We start from the raw sequence: 19,296 nt of genomic DNA, 5'->3' as shown, positions 1-19,296 counted from the left end.
ATGTGAAGGTGTGTGTTACTAAATGGTAACTTGAGCTGTACAAACTTTGCTCTGTACTGCTTGTCTCTGTTTCATCCTGTCATAATTAATGCAGGAGTTCATGCAAGAGTGATCAGGAAGCAGCGATTAAACACAACTATGCATGACAAGTATGACCGGATAATAGGAACAGGTATGAAAACACACACACACACACCTTTCACTATCAAGCACTGCGGCCACAAGGTATGCAAACTATCTTTCCATCCTAAAACTATACATGAAACGCAAACCTGTGTGTGGATGTTTAGCCGAGGGGGGAAGTCGTCTCTTAACTGAACTGTTAAAACACAGAGTTGTTCACACATGAACATACTCTCAGACATGTCAGTCACACAGAATAAAAAAACACTACAAGCCAAATAGGTTTTGCTGTTTATTTCAACACTAACAGTCATGTGTAATAATGTGCTGACTGGCGTTGCGATGCAGCCACAGTGCATCTGAGAACTCTTGCTGAAGCCTCAGAGTTGTCGGTCTAGAGCCATCTATCTAGAGGAAGCGGGCTGAATGTCATGGACTGAGAAGCCCAAACTGTCCCTGATCAAGCGACATAAATTAGCTACACACAGGTCATTTTGGTATTTGGATACAGCTAACAGCTAACTCCATAGAAACAGTCTCATCCGTCTCTTCTAGTTGTTACAAGGTTATTAATTCTCACCATTTTACAGTTAGACAAAGTCAAACATGTAAGATTTGACATCACAACAACCTGACAAACATACAGAGTGATTTAGTTGAAGGATCTCTTAATAATGTATTCTGCTAGCTTCTGCATTATTCTCTGTTGCTTATTGTCTATGCAGTTCCTGGAAGAGCGTACCAGGAAATAAAACTAATACTGCTCTGCAACAACTATTTCCAGGATGTAAAAAGTGAACTGAGGCTTAAAATAGTTCCTGTTAATGTCACAGCGTTCAGAGATGCAGGGACTGTGGGATTACTAAATGGGGTCACTTCTCCCAAAAGCATCTGAAAATCCAATCTTACAGGTGTTTGTACTCACAGATGGACTCAAATGTACAGGCATGGCAATACTGTAAAGGCCTGTGTGTTTCTAAATAAGTGTACTATTTTTGTTGCACTTATTTACAATGGAAATGAGAATAATATAAATACGGAAAGCCGAGAAGGCCAAAAACATGACTTATTATTTCATGTTTGTGAACTCCCTGGATTGCTAGTAAAAATGTGTTATTTAGACAAGAAACATATAATCTGAACCAAAGTCTACTACACTGTAGATATTTAATGTGTAGGCTCACATTTGTATTCCTGTTGTGTTTGTTTTTGTTACACAAAAACATAATTCCTTGACTTGAACCTTGATATAGAAATTAGGCTTTTTTTGTCTGCTTACATCGCCTATGATTGAGTAAGATGCTTTTCAGGGAAACAAGTCACCTGCATCAGAACAGCCAAACTAATGCCAGAACAATAAACAATGCCCAGATTTAAAGGGGCACTCCACCAATTGTACACACATAGTTCAGTTTACAAGTCATAAGGAGTACTACTCAGCCTGTGAAATTGGCCTCTTGTGAGTGCCGCACATTTTTACTTTACTTTTTACCAGCTTTAAACCAGTGGTTCTCAATCGGGAGTTCCCCCCACAGTGGTCAAAATATAAATCTGAGGAGTGGAGAGATGATTAACAAGACGGGAAAGAACAACCAACAAAAATGTCTGCCCCATAAAGTTATGTTTATTATTCAGGACATTTGTCTTTCCTTTTTTGGCCTCTTTAGGCTTCTATAATTATTAACATTAAACAGTCTGAGGTGAACAAAAAAAATCACTGACTTCGCTTGCTTGAATTGCTCACAGCTCCTAACCTTTCATGAGGGGCTGCGTGTAGACTTTTTATTGTTCTAAAGCCAAGCCAAGGTTGAGAACCACTGCTTTAAACAGCAATGAAACAGCCTCAAAAGAGCCGTAATGACAAAAAACAGGAATAAAATGTTTCATGTTTAAATCCAACCGATGAAAGTTGACCAAAGCAGGACAGAGTGTAGTGGATGACCCGGCTGTAACGTAGTGTTAAATAAATAGGACCTTCTGTGCTTTAAAGACAGACACTGACACTGAGGACAATATCGAGTGATCTACTCTGCTTAGCAGGCAGGATAAGGATCAACGTTTCAACTCCAAGTCTGCAGTTTTCATTGTTCCAAAAACTGATAAAACATGAACACTAAGTAGTTCTGGAGAGTCATTTTCAATCTTATTTGGAAGAGGCTGAAGTGAACTGAACCTACCATTATCGTGCATTTGCTTGATTGAAAGAGCTTTCATAGCATGTTTGTAGCTGACCTAACTGTACTTTACTGTGCATTAAGGTACACTTGATGATGACCTTTTAAAGGAAACCTGTCTGTTTTTGGCTGTTAGGACCTACTTACAGTGAAACAACACTTAGCCTTACCTTTCAGTCGCCTCAGCAAAAAGTCAGACTGGATCCTGACAAAATCAAGCTGTTATTAACTCTTTGTAAACCTGTGATCAAGTATACCTTAAAGTTAATTTCTCATTGAAGACTACAGATTATAAGTGGCTTATCATAATACTCCTCTAGGCTACTTCTCTTAATAAGTGGTACTTGGTTGACTCTCCTGGCGGAGGTCAAAGGTCAACTATGGAGCAGCACAGCCTATTAACCCCTCTCTAAGCATGCTGTCCCTCCTAGCTTATTGTGCAACTACATATAGAAATTATTGCTATAGAATTACGGTGTCCGTACTGAGGTGCATTTTGGGTAGGGGAGAACATCTCCCAGTATTGCCAACACTGATTCTCTGCCCCTGAGTTTGTGGCTTTGAATTGCATAAAAGTCCAACATGCTTCCAAACAAAGTGAGTCTATACCAGCGACTCGCACACAGGCGGGTTGTCAGAGTCCTGGCTGTGCATGGAGCTCAGGCCTGTGTCCGAGTCCTCGTCGTTCGTATTGCAGGCCTTGGAAAGACCTCTGGCCTGCTCCACCCAGCCACTGCTCTTCTCTGCTGACGCCGGTTCAGCCTCAGCGCTCACTGCACCTTGCTCTCCCTCATCAGTCACCGTCAGTTTGTTGTCCACCTGCTCTATTTCCATGGTCTCAACTTTGGCCAGTAGGTCCAGAAGTTCACTTTCCTTGGTCTCCCAGAGTGCCAGACTCAGGTCCAAGTCCCCCCTGATGGCATCCAGGTCTGTCTTGAGCCGCAGGCCGATGTACAGACTGGTGTCCAGCTGCGTTTTGATCCTCTCCTCCTCCAGTGTGAGCTCGTTCTCAGACAAACTCTCCACATCTGGTTCCTCTGGAGCGGCAGACGCGGCCAGGCACATCTCCTCCGCGACGCCGTCTGTGTCCTTCGCCGCCTCCGCTCCTCTCTCCTCCCGCCGCCGTTTCATCCACCGCCGGTTGAGCTCCTCCTGGATCTCCCCGGTGATGCTCTCCACGAGCGCCTCGCGCTCCGTCAGCTCCTCCTGCAGCCGCACCACCTCCTCACACCGGCGCGCGTACTCCTCGAACTGCACGAGCGCCTCCGCTGTGCACCGCGCGTCCTGCCGCTCCGCCTTGCGCTTACAGTCCCCGGGATCGGGAGCCTCCGAGGAGTCCACCATGTATGTGTCCTGCACATAGTTCACCCCGTGTCTCTTGATGCGGTCGAAGTGCACCTTGGCCTCGTACCGCTCGATCTCCCGGTCCAGCTCCTTGATCCTCTGGATCTGCTGGCGGATGGTGTGGTCCTGGGAGATCACCAGGTGAACCAGCGTCTCCATCTTCTCCACTGAGCCCTTATCTTTAGAAACAGTCTGCTCTTTCTTTTTGTTCATCTTATCCAACTTCCTGAAAGCCTTCCTCACTATGCGCCTCTGTTTCTCCTGGGAGAGGTTAGCGGCAGCGGCCGCGGCGGTCCAGCACGTCTTGGCGGTGCCCTTGAGCACCCCGCCCGGACCGCCGCTCTCCCGGCTCTGGACCACCCGGGCCTCAGCGCTACGGGGCCCGTTGTTGGGCAGCGAAGCCTCGTTCTTCACCAGGACGAAGCGGACATTCTCTTGCTCGTCCCCCCAGGCGCTCCACAGCCGGAGGATTTTGGTCTTGTTTGGTAAAATCCTCTCGAAGCCTCTCCATTTCTCCACCACGCAGTAGGACTGCGGGCAGCCGGACAGCATCGCCGCCGAGGCGCCCTGCTGGAGGTTCTGGTCCTCCAACAGGACTTTGACCACGTCGGCGCAGGTGGTTCGCTTCGTCAGCCCGGAGACCAGCTTCTCCTCCCGGCAGACCCACACGGAGATCTTCCCCTCCTCCGGCTCCATCTCCGGCTCAACTCTGAGAGAAAAAAGTTTCGACAACGTGTCCTCTTTGTGTCACTGTGTGGCAGATCAGAAAGTGAAGAGACCGAAGCAGTCTTTAGACTTGAACTTGACTTAAAACTTCATTAGGTTGCTATGAGGGAAACTGACGCAAAACATTCATCCAAAACAGATAGTCTGCGCTCCCAGTTGAAATGCGCTCAGAAGTCCGACCATATAACCTTGTTACGCCTCGAATGACAGCCAGAGTTGTCTTTAGAAATATTACATCCAGTCATATTCTGTGACAGTGGTCTGTCCCCGGGCTGCCTGCCGGGACTTCATCTCTCTCTCCCCGGCGGATTGAGCTCAGCCCTGCGCGCTTTTCGGGAGAGGAGAGGTGCGTCCTTGTGTCCGGACAGGCTGCTGTGCTGTGAGTGGGACAAAACAGGAGGGTGCTGTAACGGCTGGGACACGCCTCCCTGCCTCTCTCTCTCTCTCTCTCTCTCTCTCTCTCACTGTCACACACACACACACCACACACACACACACACCTAATACACACACACACACACACACACACACTCTAGCAAACCTGGGCTGAGATAGTGAAACGAACCTGCAGCAGTGTTTGTTGAGTCTGTCAGGTGTGTTGACTCCTGCTCACTGCTTCATTTTACACTGAGAGCGTTTGTTTGCAAAGTTCATGTGTCCATGTTCATCTGATCAGAGATAACAAATCTGCCAGTTTCCGCCATTCACACACTTAAATCACACTATTTGATATTTAGACATGATAGCTTACTGCCCAGTCAGGGTTAAAGATCAGTGTTTGGATTTGTATCAACAGGATCTTGTGGGGGTATATAATTTACTTCATGTCACTGCTACCTACTTAAAGAAAAATTTTGACGGCACCTGTTTTTTTTTTACAATTTTACATTGAGTATTTACATTTTATTCCTTTATACTTGTACCACTACAGAACTGAGGGTCAGCTTATACAACATGATACATATATATAAAGTATTATCCTTAAATTCAGCTCCAGCTACAGTATTGAAATGCTGCATTCAAAGCATCAGTAATAACTGGCTAATCCAATAATAAAACATACTGTGTATAATAATATAGCACCAGTGAATTGGGACATTCATAATAATATTTACCAGTGTGCATGTTCATGATAATATTTTTGTAAATTTACTTAATGTACATTTTTGAATGCAGAGTTTGTAAAGATCCCCTCCAGACATTATATTAAGGCCATATTCAACATGAATTTCTCGCTTAGAACAATAAAGTGCTCTGGAGTATGTTGTTATTGGCCGCAAAAAAACGGTATACACAATAACTAAGTTTTTCCATCCTGAAATACACAAATTTAGAGCTTTTAAGTTTTTGCTGCGGACACAGATGTCTCCTACTTCACTGTTAAAGTCCATTCTCATGGATGTTGCACTGGTGCCGCTTCAAGTTTCCATACATCACAACTGTACAAGTTGCTTCTGGGACAGGACTTGAGAAACTTCCACTTTTAGAGAATGAATGTGAAAAACAATCCTTTCAAACTCTGCACAGCCAGCATTCAAACAGCACACTGTAGGAACTAGAAGAGAAACACTGAATTCTGACTGGAGGGGGGCAACATTTAATATATATCACTTTTGACTAGCAGCCAGGCAACATAAGCAAACAACCTTCTCATCTGGTGCAAATTCTGTATGTTGCTGAACCCAGTAAGAAGAGCACAAACAGAAATACAGAAATTCCTCATGTGATGTAACCAAAGCTGTTGTAACATTGGCAGAAAATGTGTAAGTTCACTGAAGACCCCATTGCTCATGGTACAAAGGGCCTGTAAGTAAAAGATTTCAGTACTTCTTCCAGCACTGTGTACAAACCATATGTTTTTGCAGGACAGCATGCAAACCTCATAATCCCTGATACAGCTGGTGCGTGGTTTTGTATTTGTGATTTCCCACAAAATTATTCTTTCCAAATCTCACACAATCAGTAGTCCTGCAGTTCTGCATTCTGTGGGTGTATATAATGGTTGTTTTTTTTCATGGCGTCCCACACAACCTAGAACTAATGAGTCCAGGTTACAAGCCAAGAAGAACCACAGACTAAAGCTAAAACACTGAAGCTCTTACTCAGCAGTATTACACTGCAGTATACATTGTTATACAGTTTCATCTTCATAATCCCCACACAGCTGAATGTCTCAGTATGATAAAGCTCAGCTGGATTGAGCATAAAGCAGAGAGAAATCCATCTATTGCACCCTGCAGGGTTCTCATATAGTCTGACTCCATAATCTGCTCTTTCAACTATTTCAGGCCAGAATATGCTCGATGAAACTCATAAAAGGATTTATCTGCATTGAGAGTGTTTTGGTGTGTGTGAGTGTTACATTAATGGCAAGTGTTCATCCCCACCAGCCACCATTAGTCTGTTTGTGACTCAGAGTGATGCATCACGCCAGGTTTGTGGGTAAAATAAATGCTTAGGAAACCATCTGGGAGTGTGACCACACTGCGCGCATACAGACGCATTACACACAGCAGCATGTGTGCGCACACATTCAAAGCATGCACCACAAACACTAGATTTAGATAAAGAGGACTGTCAGTGCTACGTCTGGGATGTGCAGATAACAGAATGTTTTTCTAATCTCTGATCTCATTTCCTGTGAGGTCATTACATGTGTCTGACCTGCAGACTTATTATTGGCTGTAAACGGTTTCCAGTGTTACCTCAATACATGTGACCACAAAGCAAAAATGGCTTGTTTCCCTTAAGATCACCAGTCCGCTGTCGGTTTTAAATAAAGTGTTGGGTGCAGGGAGGGAACTAGAGGAATATTCATGGGGTGGCAGAAATATATGCTGATTTAATCGCAAATAAAGGCTTTTAATATTTGAAATCAAAAACATTATTGTGGCACATGTCATACATTTCTTAATGTAGTCCACTGACCATACCTGCTACAGTTACATATTATACATTGCTGGATTCAGGCCTTTCTAGCAAACCCTGGCTGGTGTTTCTGGGACTATCACAGCCAAAGCTTCCTTAACGTAAATGAATACATTCATCATAGATCCTAAAATTGTATTGTGTGTAATTGTATTTCTTCAATGCATCAAGATTTTCACATTCTGTTATTTCATGAAATTACATGAGTTCAGGTGTATCATCTCCCACTCGGCCTGGCTTTATTTTTCACTTTTTTATTTATGGGGTGTGTCACAATATCTATTAAACCACTTTTGCAGTAAAATACTCCTATACATTTCATATAAGGGAGACCTTGGAGAATATAAAAACAATTGCTGTGCTTTGTTCTACCTCCGGTGAGAGTATCTCAAGATTTTGGGTGCCTTCTCACTAGCCTATTAGTAAAGCATCACTTTGTCTAAAATATAATAACAGAACATAAAATTAATGACATTTTTTAACACATTCTTTTATTATTATTAATCTAAATAATGTATTAATTTTGACAGCATTTGACCCCAAACTGGGGTGGCCATGCATTCTTTAGGGGCGGCAGCTGCCACCCAGTGCCACCCCACTGTGTCCACCCCTGGTTATCCAAAATGTATCTGCAAGTATAATTCATAAGGAGCCTCAAAGCGAAGAGTTTTTGCTGTGTGGAAATCCCAATTTAGTGTTATACAAAGGTGTCATCCATCAAATTTACTGATAGGTGGATAAATCCATTATCTTAAGAGCAAATGAATAAGATTGATTGGGGCTGTTTATGCAAATACAAACATGAAAGTGATGTTTTAAGTTTATCATGTCATGAATAGAAATATAGAGCTGTGGAAGAGCTCTGGGTTGAATTCTTTGAGTATGGCTCCCTCTGGTGTTAATACAGGAATCTACATTATAAAGTTATTCACCAGCTGTCATATGAGGTTCATTTGCACAACATTTATTCATGACAAAATAATCTTACAGTTTTGCTCAGTTGCCATCGAACAAAAACCACGATTCTACAAACACTGAATTTCTTAAATGCATTTCTTGTTGCTTCCACACAGTCGACCAAGTGACCAAGTGCTCCTCTAACAAACTGTATAACTCTCAGAAGTGTTTTGTGTTGTAAAGATTCCAGTTTTATTAGATTTTTTTCTTCCTTTCTCTATCTACCTCACTTCCTTTCCTGTCTTTTCCTTTTCATGTTAGTTTATCTAAAAACTTTATTTATCCTTATTTATTTAAGATGAGCATTTGAGACTAAGTTGACTTTAAATTCTAACCTTATGTTTGTTTTCTTTCAGAGTCAACAGCCCATGTGTGTTTTTTCCTTCCCCCTTTATTTTTAGAAATGCAGCTTTAAGTTTTGGAGACAATAAACTTTGTTCAGAGGGTTGAGGTTTCCTGGCTTATTCCATGCATTCTGATCCCATTACATTTTTTTTTTTTTTCAAAGCTGTGACCAGAAAAGCAACAATTGTTTAGAATGTAGAATTTTACTAAATTTCACTAGGATAATTCACTCAGTATTAATGCTACTTTACAGGCAGTCCCAGGTGCATTTTTGTGGATCTCACCTACTGCTGACATAAGTGGCCACACTGAAGTCCACCTGCAACATACAAGTACTACAAGAAAGTGCAAAATTCTGAAACTATTTCTATTACTAATCATCAACAAAAATGCAAACAGCAGTTTCTATACATTTTAGATTGTTTTATATAATCTTTGTTGTTTTCAGCCAAACAACAAATGAACTGTGTGCACGCTTTTGCATTCACCTTTGCCATGATTTAGCATTTTTTATAATGAAATTGTGTTATTTATTATAGTTGTATCTTAAGGGGTTTAGTTTAGTTTAAATTGATATGAAACAACTAGAAAAAGAAACTACTAATGATCTTGTGGGACAGATTATATTATATTATAACTGTCACAGATTGGAGGAAGGGGGCTGGAGGGCTGGAAATGGCCCTCAGGCTGGCAGTTTAAGACCCCTGCTTTATGTAATCCTTCCCAGCGTGGTCTCTTATGCAACATGCAGCCCTGTCCATCACTCACTGAATGTAGTTGAACCCTTACACGCTGCAGTAGCGTTGGGAGCCAGGCTGCTCCACAGATATCTGGACTGAACTGAGTGAATTTATTGTAATGAGACATTTTGTTTTTACTGTACTTTTGTATGTTTCTGTTTCACATAAGTGTTGCATATAAGGTAAATACTGTGAATGACACTAACAGAGTGCTTTCATCAATCAACAGATCAGATTTCACTCACTTATAATCATGTGACCTAACTGTAGAATGCCGGCCATGTGGTAACAGTTTATATAAGATAATATATATATTTAAATAAAATATGACAAAAATACACTTTCTCAGTTGACTTGTGGTGGATTCAGAGTTCAGAGATTATTGTTAATGAGTAACGACAAAACGCAAGAGCACAGTTTGGAACTGACCATTTATTTAAACTGAATAGCATATGCGTACAAAGTCTCTACAAAGCTAGAAAATATCTAACATACTTTTAGCCATGAGGGGGAAAAAAGTTACAAAGCAAAGATCAGACCCTGTGCAGTACCAATAGACACACATTGCTAGCTTTTGGATTTTCCTAAATGTACTCTCTTCTTCGCAAAATAGGATAAACATTAGAATATCAAAGATATACACAACATCTGTAATAAACGTTATTGTCACTTTTATACAAAGCACCTTATCAAAAACCCTCAGTGCACACACAGCTGTGCTGCACGTGCACCGGAGCAAAAAGATTCAAGGCCATTTTGGAATTGATTACAGACAGGATCTCTGTGCCACACGTGGTTCGGAAAAGAAGATAAATATCCAACTTGCACACACAAGACGACATTAACACAGACGACGATGATTCAGAAACCTTTTGAACGACCTTTAGGCATCGTGTATACACTGCTTTTCGTGTGACTTTATGAGCATGAGCACATTTTCTAGCTGATTATTATGAGTGGACATTTAAAAGTTGAGTTCTTGTAAAGTTCAACAGACATTTAGGGCATTTTATTAAATCAGTTTCCAGTGGCCTTCTCATATAGGGCTTCTTCAGTCTGCCAACCAAGATAAGAGGTGTCCATATTTGATAAAATTATCAATTATGTGTTTAAAGACAAAAACATGTTGATGCACACTTTTATAAACCAGGTTAAAAAGGGTTTTTAAAAGCTTGTTTCTATAACTTTTTGTTTCTTTTGTTGTATTTATTCTTTTTTACTTACATCGGTACAGTTTTACAGTCTAGTCCATGAGCTACAGATGTTTCTAGGTTGATAGTCCTTTTTCTTGAAACTCTTTTTTTTTTGGCAGAAGCTTGTAAGTTACTTTAGCTTGTAATAAATCCCCTTTCCTCTGTATTCTGTGTCACGTGATGACTGTCTTTGGTAAGCAGGTGGCAGATAATGTCCAAACAGAGGGTCATTATTGCAAAATCAGCCCCTTTCAGGCTGTGTTAGGTTATCATGTACATGTTACATGTTGGTACTCTGCTGTGAAGGTCTAGTAGTTTGCAAACAACTAACTACTGTAGTGTGAGACAAAACTCTGGAAAGGTTGGGGGGGGGTGAAAGGGGGTTTCCTGACAGAGTGATTCACCAGTGTGTCGAAAGGGTTGTATTTTGTTGGACAGGTGGTTGGAACCCTGAGAGACACCCACAGGACTCTTAAGACAAATAGAGTCAAAGTGTGTGGTAGTGGTTTTGGACAATGGCAAATCTGGTCCTCGCGAGTCAGATCTGAGTCAGATACGAGCCATTTGTCGTTAGAACCAAACAGCTTCTGACTAAAGATGACTCATTATGGGTCTGGTAAAATGGTATGAAGGTAAATTTGCAGTGTTATCTTTGAAAGTTACTGGGTATTCTGGACACTAACATCAGTTTGTTCATTATTACACTTTATTATTCATTATTATAGATGTTAAAAAACCTTGGGGCCTCATTTGTCAGAGTAAATGGCAAACATAGTGGGTCTGTCAGGAGTCTTCGCACTACCAACCATACAAGAGGAAGCCTGGGGGTGGTTTGAATAAGCAGGTTTACTACTAGGCTACTTGTTGGGATGCTAATTGTATGGTAGTGTAGACTGAATTGATTTTTAAGTTTTGAAAAAAGTTTGACATTTTGGAAAATAGTAGTCTTCTTGCCAAGAGTTTGACGAGAAGATGGATCCCACTCATGTCTGTGCTGTAAATATGAAGCTACAGCTAGCAGCTGCTTCGCTTAGCAGCAAAAAAAAAGGCCTCTTCTAAATCTCACTGAGCACAGTAACTTCTTGTTTGTTTTTAATTTGGGGTTTTGTGTGTTGATGACAAAAAAAAAATGACATAACATGTTCACCAGTGAGTTTTAAAGGTGCTAGTAGGTTGACTTTGTTGGACAGAACCAGACTAGCTGTTTTCCTGTTTCCAGTCTTTATGCTAAACTATCAGTGTCATTACTCCAGTCTTAGCACACAGATACACGAGCGGTATCAATCTCATAACTCTCAGCAAGAAGGCAAGTAAGTGTGATTCTTAAAATGTCAAACTATTTCTTTATAACGAAAACACCTTTACCAATAAGGATTCCCTACTATATGAACATGCTTTAAACCAGATTGGATTAAGTCTAGGGTCAATAATGGCCTAGATCCTTCAAATTGTATTACATCAGAGATGTAAAGATATGCAAACTAGAATTGGTCTTCTCTAGTAGTAACAAATCCAAGTTGCATTTTATAAAAGAGGCACCAGACAATAGTGTGCAAGCTGTTTCAACATGAATATGTCATACATACATGTAATACACAAATGCAAATACATGTAAATGCTGTTATAAGATACCAAGTAAACAAGAATGTGTCTCATTAACAGCCGGGATATAAAAACAGTTAAGTCTTTATGACGCTTCAGTGCTGACTGTCTACAAATTACAACAAGAAACAGCCATTAAATATGGAATTTGGATAATTAGCCCTCAGACAGTGAAAACTGGAGCATGAGATACCTAATTATGCATTCTTTATATTAACTAAAATGCCTGTCTATACACCATCTACAACACCAAATTATCAGAACTTACATGAAACAGATTAGAAATGTCTACTGCTGTTCCCAACCAAAGGCACTTCATGCTGCTGAGCATGAGACAGACAAAACCACCAATCACCTGTTATAGTACACTTCATCAACAGTTTTTGGTTTTTGATTAATAAATTACTTTAATTCTGACATAATACCACCTAATTAGAAGAAACTAGTCCTGGACAGATTGAAGGGAACTGTGTCTTCAACCATTTGAATGTCCATTTTTAATTTCCACTGAATAAGCTGTCCTGACATGGAGAACTCTCAAACTGAAAAACGGGCACCAAGGCCTCTTGGATGGCAATCTTCAATTGAAATATGGACGTAATAACATTTCAGGCATGACACATTTGTCAGTATGGACATGTTAAAGCTCAAGTTAGCTGGTGCAAGAATACTGAACTAAGCTAAGTTTAATTTGCAAAGTGAAACCCTATCAGTAAAATTGTAGGCTTGTTTTAACATTTCCTTCTCTTGTACACCATGAATGACATATAAAGATTCACAGTGCTTCTCTATGGACTGGCCACAATATATTTGTTATATATAGTTATAATACTTAAGATTTTCATGAAGTCAAACCTGTATTTTTAACTGTTTATGATCTCCATTTTTTCAGCAATAGCCATTCTATATATCACTTGATATGACAATTTCTTCTGGTTAGTGTCCACCATTCCCATTCTGGATTCAAATTGCCTCATGGGACACGATCAATATCTGTGATCCAGCATTACTGTTTGTAATTTCACTGTTTAGTATTCACTCTTCTACAGCCATTTCAGAGCTGTATTAAATTACTGCTAATGCTAACCCTACATTTCCTCCTGCTGATACTTCACAGCATTCAACTGATGAAACATGGAGGGGCTTTTATTGTGAAGCAGTCACAGGAAGCAAAATGCGTTATTTGTCACCAGGGTTAGAAAAATTAGTTATCACTAAATCAACCAGGACAGAAAATCTTAAGGCTTATAGCTTTAACAGGCTTAATTGTTTATTTATTCAATGTTGATGAAGAGTCACTTGTTGCACAAAAAGGTACCTGAATTGTTCAATTTCATTTATACTTTCTTATTAACATAAATTTTAGATAGTGTTCCTGGAATTAAAATATAGTCTATATGCTACTATCAATAAACAATTTCCCAAAGTTTAGAAGCAATTTGTTGTTTTTTTTAAAAAGAAAACATACAAAAAAGTTAAAAATTTGATTTCTTTTCTTTGGGACAAACCTCTTTTTTTGTGCAAGAATGCAGCTCACACAACTGTCAGTGGCTATCTGTACAAAACCACCTCTACACTGTACTATATGATAATGCAGTAGTGTTATTTCATTCTCTGGTTATTGATGATACACAGGGTCTGACCTTCAGTGTCCGTCAGTATCTTGGCAGATAAAACACACACACACACACACTTTTATCGCAGGGGGCCGGAAATTGTGAGATTCTTGTTTTTCTGCCTGGGTTGATTTTCCCAAAAGCACATGACAGAAATATCACTTTCATTTTTATCATCGGAACAGCAAAATACAAATTTACTGGGAGAAAGTGGACAAGAAACCAATTAGCAGGAGTCACGACATCTCCTGGTGATATCAGGATGTCGTTGGGAAAACCACCCGGTGGATTCTGATGTGTTTCTATGGCTGCACTGCCACTGTGCTTTTTACAGCTAATGAGCAACTGATATTCAGGTTGGAGTTTATGTGTTAAAATGATCCAGTTGGGGAGAGCTCTGCAGCATACTGTGTCATATCTGATGTTAATTAAAAATTACCCAATTATTGTCGTGAGCAGCAGTGAAAGTGTAGCCATTTTCTTCCTTGAGTTGTTCGGCTGAAAGACGCTTAGTAGAATTCTGTTTTTAGACATTGTACCTCCAATGTCACCATTAATCACCAAACAAAGGCCATATGTGTGTGTTTGAGTATGTGTGTGTGCAAGTGTGTGCATTATTCCTTGACGAGTCGATAGATGTGGTGCTGTGCTCCGTGCTCATTGTTGGACACCTCGAACACACACGCCATACACAGCAAGGTCTCCTGAGTGTCTCTGTTGCTCACAACCTGAACACACACACACACACACACACACACACACACACAGGCGAGCGAGCGAGCGAGAGAGAGAAGGAGGAAGGAGGGAGGGAGGGAGGGGATAAAAAGTAAGCTGTTAAATATGTATCTACACACACAAAAATTGTGAATTTACGCACAGATAGACAGACACACTGACTGACGTCCTCACCAGCAGAATAGTGAAGTTCTCCAGCACACTGTTCATCATGTATTTCTCAGGCAGGTGTTTGAGCTTGTGGATGAAGTTGATCATGTATTCACACATCGGAGAGCGACTGATTCTGTAGACAAAGCGCCCGTTTTCAAACCTCGCATACTCCGTCTGAGAGAGGGGGAGCGAGAGAAATCAGTTACCATCGGTTACCATGTCACCGGGATTCGACATTTACAGATTTAGATCAGAAAGCCTGTGGTGCAAAGACTGGAATTGGAAAAGAAGACGTGTAAATTTACAAGGCAGGAAGGGTTTAATAAACAAAAAAAATTAGGTTGCGTTATGGAATGTGTAGGATCTAGTGTTTTTGCAGCTCATATGTAGGACTAAAAATCATGATATGTCAGTGCTAATTTTGACCATTATTTTTTCAATGTGTACTTACAAGTTGCACCACTTAATACATATACAATATTTAATTACTGACATGGGATTTGGCTTTGAGTTTGATCCCTTATAGTTTGATTTCAGTGATAAAAGTACAGCACAGCAGACATTATTGTCCACAGAAAGATCCCAGATCACTACCCTTAACCGGAATGCACCACAATTTGAATCCGTCCTCACCTCCACCTTCTCGACCACCTGCTTGCCGAAAGAGCAGACCTTAGTGGAGCAGGTGATGGTCATGTTCTCCGAGCTCTCGTATTGGCTGCTGACACCGTAGAAGGCCGCAGGGTCGTCCTGCATGTTGTGATTCAGGTCCGCCTGGAAACCACAGAGCAAAATTAGAGAGTACATTACTTCCAGCACATTTAGTGACAGTGTTAATGTCTCTGATCAAAATCCTACAATAAAATCCATCCTCATTCCCAGAAACATGAGTAAAGGAGCATTGCCTGCCACCAAAGTTAACCTACAGTGCCCTCTGCTGGTAGCTCAGTCACTGAGGGATTCACTGGAATTACTTTTAACTGGAGAAATAGTCCCTATGTCTGTGGATTATCAAAACAGGCACACTGATTCTGGAAAAAAAAAATTCTATAACTATTATTAAAGATATAGTAATTTTACGATTATTATTTCTTTCTGCTTTGAACACACAACTTACTACTATTTTCCCCTTATTCACATGGAGTCTAACGCTAGAGGCTGTCGTATGTTGGCAAATTTGTGATTTCTGATTTTTGGACTATATTTATTAGTTCTCCAAATTCAGCCTGGAATTTTTGGTATCTCTGAAAACTTTTGGATCACTAGACTTTAAAACAAACAATGTTTGTCTGCACAGCATGAGCTGGGTACTGACCGACCCCCTGGTTGGCAGCTGCTTATAAAAAGGTTAAAATTATTTTTCAGTGCTCTGAACATCACCAAATAAATTCTGCTTCCCTTCATTGTGCTGGGGACGATGCAGAAATCTTAATGCAACTTAGTGAGATACTAATCTAGTTTCTAATAATACTGGAAGATACTGCAGGGCAAGAAACAAGATTCTGGTGTAACTTTGTGTCACTGAAGTTGTTTAATCAGAGCAGTGAGGACATGCTGCACCTGGATTACAGGCTGAGAGAAGTGGAGAAGGGTTTGTACTATTTGTAATGAGTTCTCTGAGGAGCACTGTGTTTCTCAGAGCTGAGAACACACGTGCACGCACACGCACACGCGCACGCGCACACGCACCATATCTTACGTTACCCACTTGTACATCCATTCACATACACACGCACACAAACATCAAACTGTGCTCTTTTAAAGAAGAAGATTATCACAAACACACTCCATTGTGGTAGATCAGAGAGCTTTTTAATTAAATTCAGAGGGGAGGCTCCTTACATAGCACACACACACTCATACTGTTTGTTTTCATGCTACAATCACATCTCATCACTTCTACATTTATTGTATACTAAACCTACTTCACCCGCCTGCAGCCTTCTGTCATGTAGCAAGATTGTGGACAATCTCACAGCTACATTAACTACATTTAATTCAGATTTGTCTGTGGTAACGTTAAGCATGTCTGGCTAACTAACTAACTGCCTGCATGCTTAACATACATTATTCCCATCTGCTGTGTAGTATTTCCCCACTGTGAGAAAAGCCACTGTCAGTATGTAATTAGTAGACAGAGCTTACGGGTCTGTAAAATGAAGCCAACGCGGAAGTGTCTTTAACCTGCATTCTATCTAATAGCCAGCAGGGGGCAGGTCCATAGTAATTTCTGGTCCCATTTAGAGTAAAATAGACAATTAGGCAGGGTATGCTTTAGGGCATGGCTACCTTGTGAAAGTCATTCTCAGTGAGACAACCGCTCCATGCAAACTGTCAAACTAGGCAGTGCTGATCAAATATGTCTTTTCAGGAATATATTTTAGTGTGCTGTTTATCTGTAATACGAGAATGTGCGTGACCAGGCGGGCACCAAGTGCAGCCAATGAAAGTGGCTCAGAAAAGACAACATGGTGACGGACACAATGCCAGACTCAAGGCTTCTAAACAGGACTCCACAAACCAATGGGTGATGTCACCCCATGGCAACCCAGCCATCTTTACCTGAGATAGTGTCATTTAGTAAACGACCCTTGCTTAAGTGACACATATTATGGATTATTCATATTGTTTTCAAAACTGTACAATGAACCCAAACAGTGAACTCAGTAACTGCAATAAGTTTGTGTAAAACCAGTGATTATTATTTCCTGTTTATGCACATTTTTATATAATCCTCTGTCTGTATTATGTATTACTTTTTAACAATCATACATACTTAATTGGATTCTTTTTTTTTGACTTGCTGATATATAGGCCTACTGTGTATATTACATTACATATTACAGCACGCCTTACAATCCAGAAGGCCTTGCGACCCCCAGGCTGGGAACCACTGTTTTAGCATTATATCATGAGTAGCCATCAGAGTTGCATTTCAAGACAAAGAAAGAAAAGAAATTAGACTCCTTAGAGACTAACTGTGTCACCATTTCTCTGATGAAAAAGAAATGACTAAATGTGTGATTCGTTCCGTTGCGGAAATATTTGAAAGTCCTTTGGTATACTGCAGCTCTGAGATAGAACAGTAAAGTCACACACACACACACACACACACCACGACACACACGACACAACACACAAGCACACACACACACACACACAACCACACACACACCGAGGTTGGAGACAGGCAACCTGTGAGTTCGAGGAGGTGAGGCAGGGTGTTCAAACCAAAGCGAGCTGTGGCCTTTCATCGAGCCCAACGCACCTCCATATCCCACGTGGAAGAGTAGGGACGACACACGGGACACGACACACACACACACATATGTAAGCACAGACAAAGGCATGGCACTGGGTGGAAAAATACAGGAAAACTGTGGGGTACGTTCTGACCCTGCTCATCGATGGCCAAGAAAATTACAAAAACAAACTTGAGGAAAAAAATGGCCAAAGTTTGAAAGAATTAGTTTTGGAAATTGAAATATAAAAAGGAAATAAAATTAAAACAAACTCTCACTTAAACAGGGTAAGTAGGTTTGTCTGCTGCTCACCCAGAACTTGATCAGGTAGAAAGCGTTTTGCGGGCCCTTGCCGAACAGCTCCTTGAGGCCGCCCTTCTTCTCTGGGAACTTATCGTATATCTGCCTGATGTCCACACACTCCAGCAAGGGGTCGCTGTAGCTCGGGCTGCTCTGACTGATGTGCACAAACAGGTGCTTGTTGTACTGAGGGGAGGGAAACAGTTAAATTAGGCGGGAATGGAGGCAGGAAAAAGTACAGGTAGAAAACAACTTTACTCTCCCTGTATAAAACACTGCGGCAAAAAAAAGACTGACAGAAAGAACAGTGTTAGATGATTTGAATTTTTTTTTGTTTATAACCATGATCTTAATTCAGTTTTGGGAATTTTGGAGGGTTTTCAGCAAAAATACAAGGAGTATATAGACCACACAGTGTCCCCAGATCTTTTAAATTAAAGTTGTGCCATGACGTTTTTGACCACTGGTGGCACTATGGAGCAATGTTTTTATATGCCAGTCCCTGTTTTGTTTGCATCTTTTGCTCGACTTACATGCAGACGTACACATATTTACAGCCACAAGCATATTGGGTAAATGTATACACACTCCTGCTTATGGTATTATAATCATGTATTAGTGAATCTGAGCTAAATTGTTTTGGTTTTCTTTTGTGAGAATGTACTACTCTTTATTCTTTTTTAGTGCTGAAAAAAATGTAAATAGATTTGTGATCATACTTGCCATTAACCTATTGAGTATCACTATGTTTACCACCAATTTACTATAAATCAGTCATGATAATATATGTTCAACTCGGGTTGTAAAATTAAAATTAAAATTAAAATGTAAAATTTTCATTTAAAGCTGCAGTAGGTAACTTTAAAAAAAAAAAATGCTTTTTCAGATTGGTGAAACCAAAAAAGAAATTTCTTATTTGCTGAAGCTTTCACTATATCCTGACAGTATTACATTTGAAAGATAATCAGATAAAATAATAAAGATACTTTCTCAGCTCTGATTGGTTGTTTTCTTTCGGGTATGGTGGATTCTTACAAATATCATAAGGAGTGCTAGGAGCCAGAGGAACCTGATTTTTTTTACAGACAGAGACATTTTGTCTCATGTACTACTGTCAG

The 19,296-nt window shown here is 40.5% G+C and overlaps 2 protein-coding genes across 2 annotated transcripts in view; both read right to left on the bottom strand.

Annotated features, from left to right (window-relative positions):
• Positions 1-374: 374 nt before the first annotated feature.
• rassf10a (Ras association domain family member 10a) lies at positions 375-4,737 on the bottom strand. The gene has a single exon (XM_035665856.1). The coding sequence runs from the start codon at positions 4,335-4,337 to the stop codon at positions 2,901-2,903; it is 1,437 nt and encodes a 478-aa protein (XP_035521749.1). The 5' UTR covers positions 4,338-4,737; the 3' UTR covers positions 375-2,900.
• A 5,012-nt stretch (positions 4,738-9,749) lies between these two features.
• tead1a (TEA domain family member 1a) overlaps positions 9,750-19,296 on the bottom strand; it is a 24,909-nt gene continuing 15,362 nt past the window's right edge. The window contains exons 7-10 of the mRNA XM_035664789.1: positions 18,191-18,364; positions 15,270-15,410; positions 14,658-14,810; positions 9,750-14,476 (exon numbers count right to left, since the gene is read on the bottom strand). Of these exons, the coding sequence (XP_035520682.1) occupies positions 14,363-14,476; positions 14,658-14,810; positions 15,270-15,410; positions 18,191-18,364 (582 nt within the window). The 3' untranslated portion in view covers positions 9,750-14,362. The remainder of the gene's footprint in view (positions 14,477-14,657; positions 14,811-15,269; positions 15,411-18,190; positions 18,365-19,296) is intronic.

This window comes from Morone saxatilis, unplaced genomic scaffold, assembly GCF_004916995.1.
Source record: "Morone saxatilis isolate NCDOM2014 unplaced genomic scaffold, NCSU_SB_2.0 Contig2, whole genome shotgun sequence".
In the NCBI taxonomy this organism is placed as follows: Eukaryota; Metazoa; Chordata; class Actinopteri; family Moronidae; genus Morone; species Morone saxatilis.
The sequence above is the reverse complement of the archived record's forward strand: the minus strand, read 5'-3'. Positions and strand labels throughout refer to the sequence as shown.

Excerpts from the sequence above, each read along its gene's own strand:
- rassf10a (XM_035665856.1), bottom strand. The coding sequence starts at position 4,337 with ATGGAGCCGGAGGAGGGGAAGATCTCCGTGTGGGTCTGCCGGGAGGAG.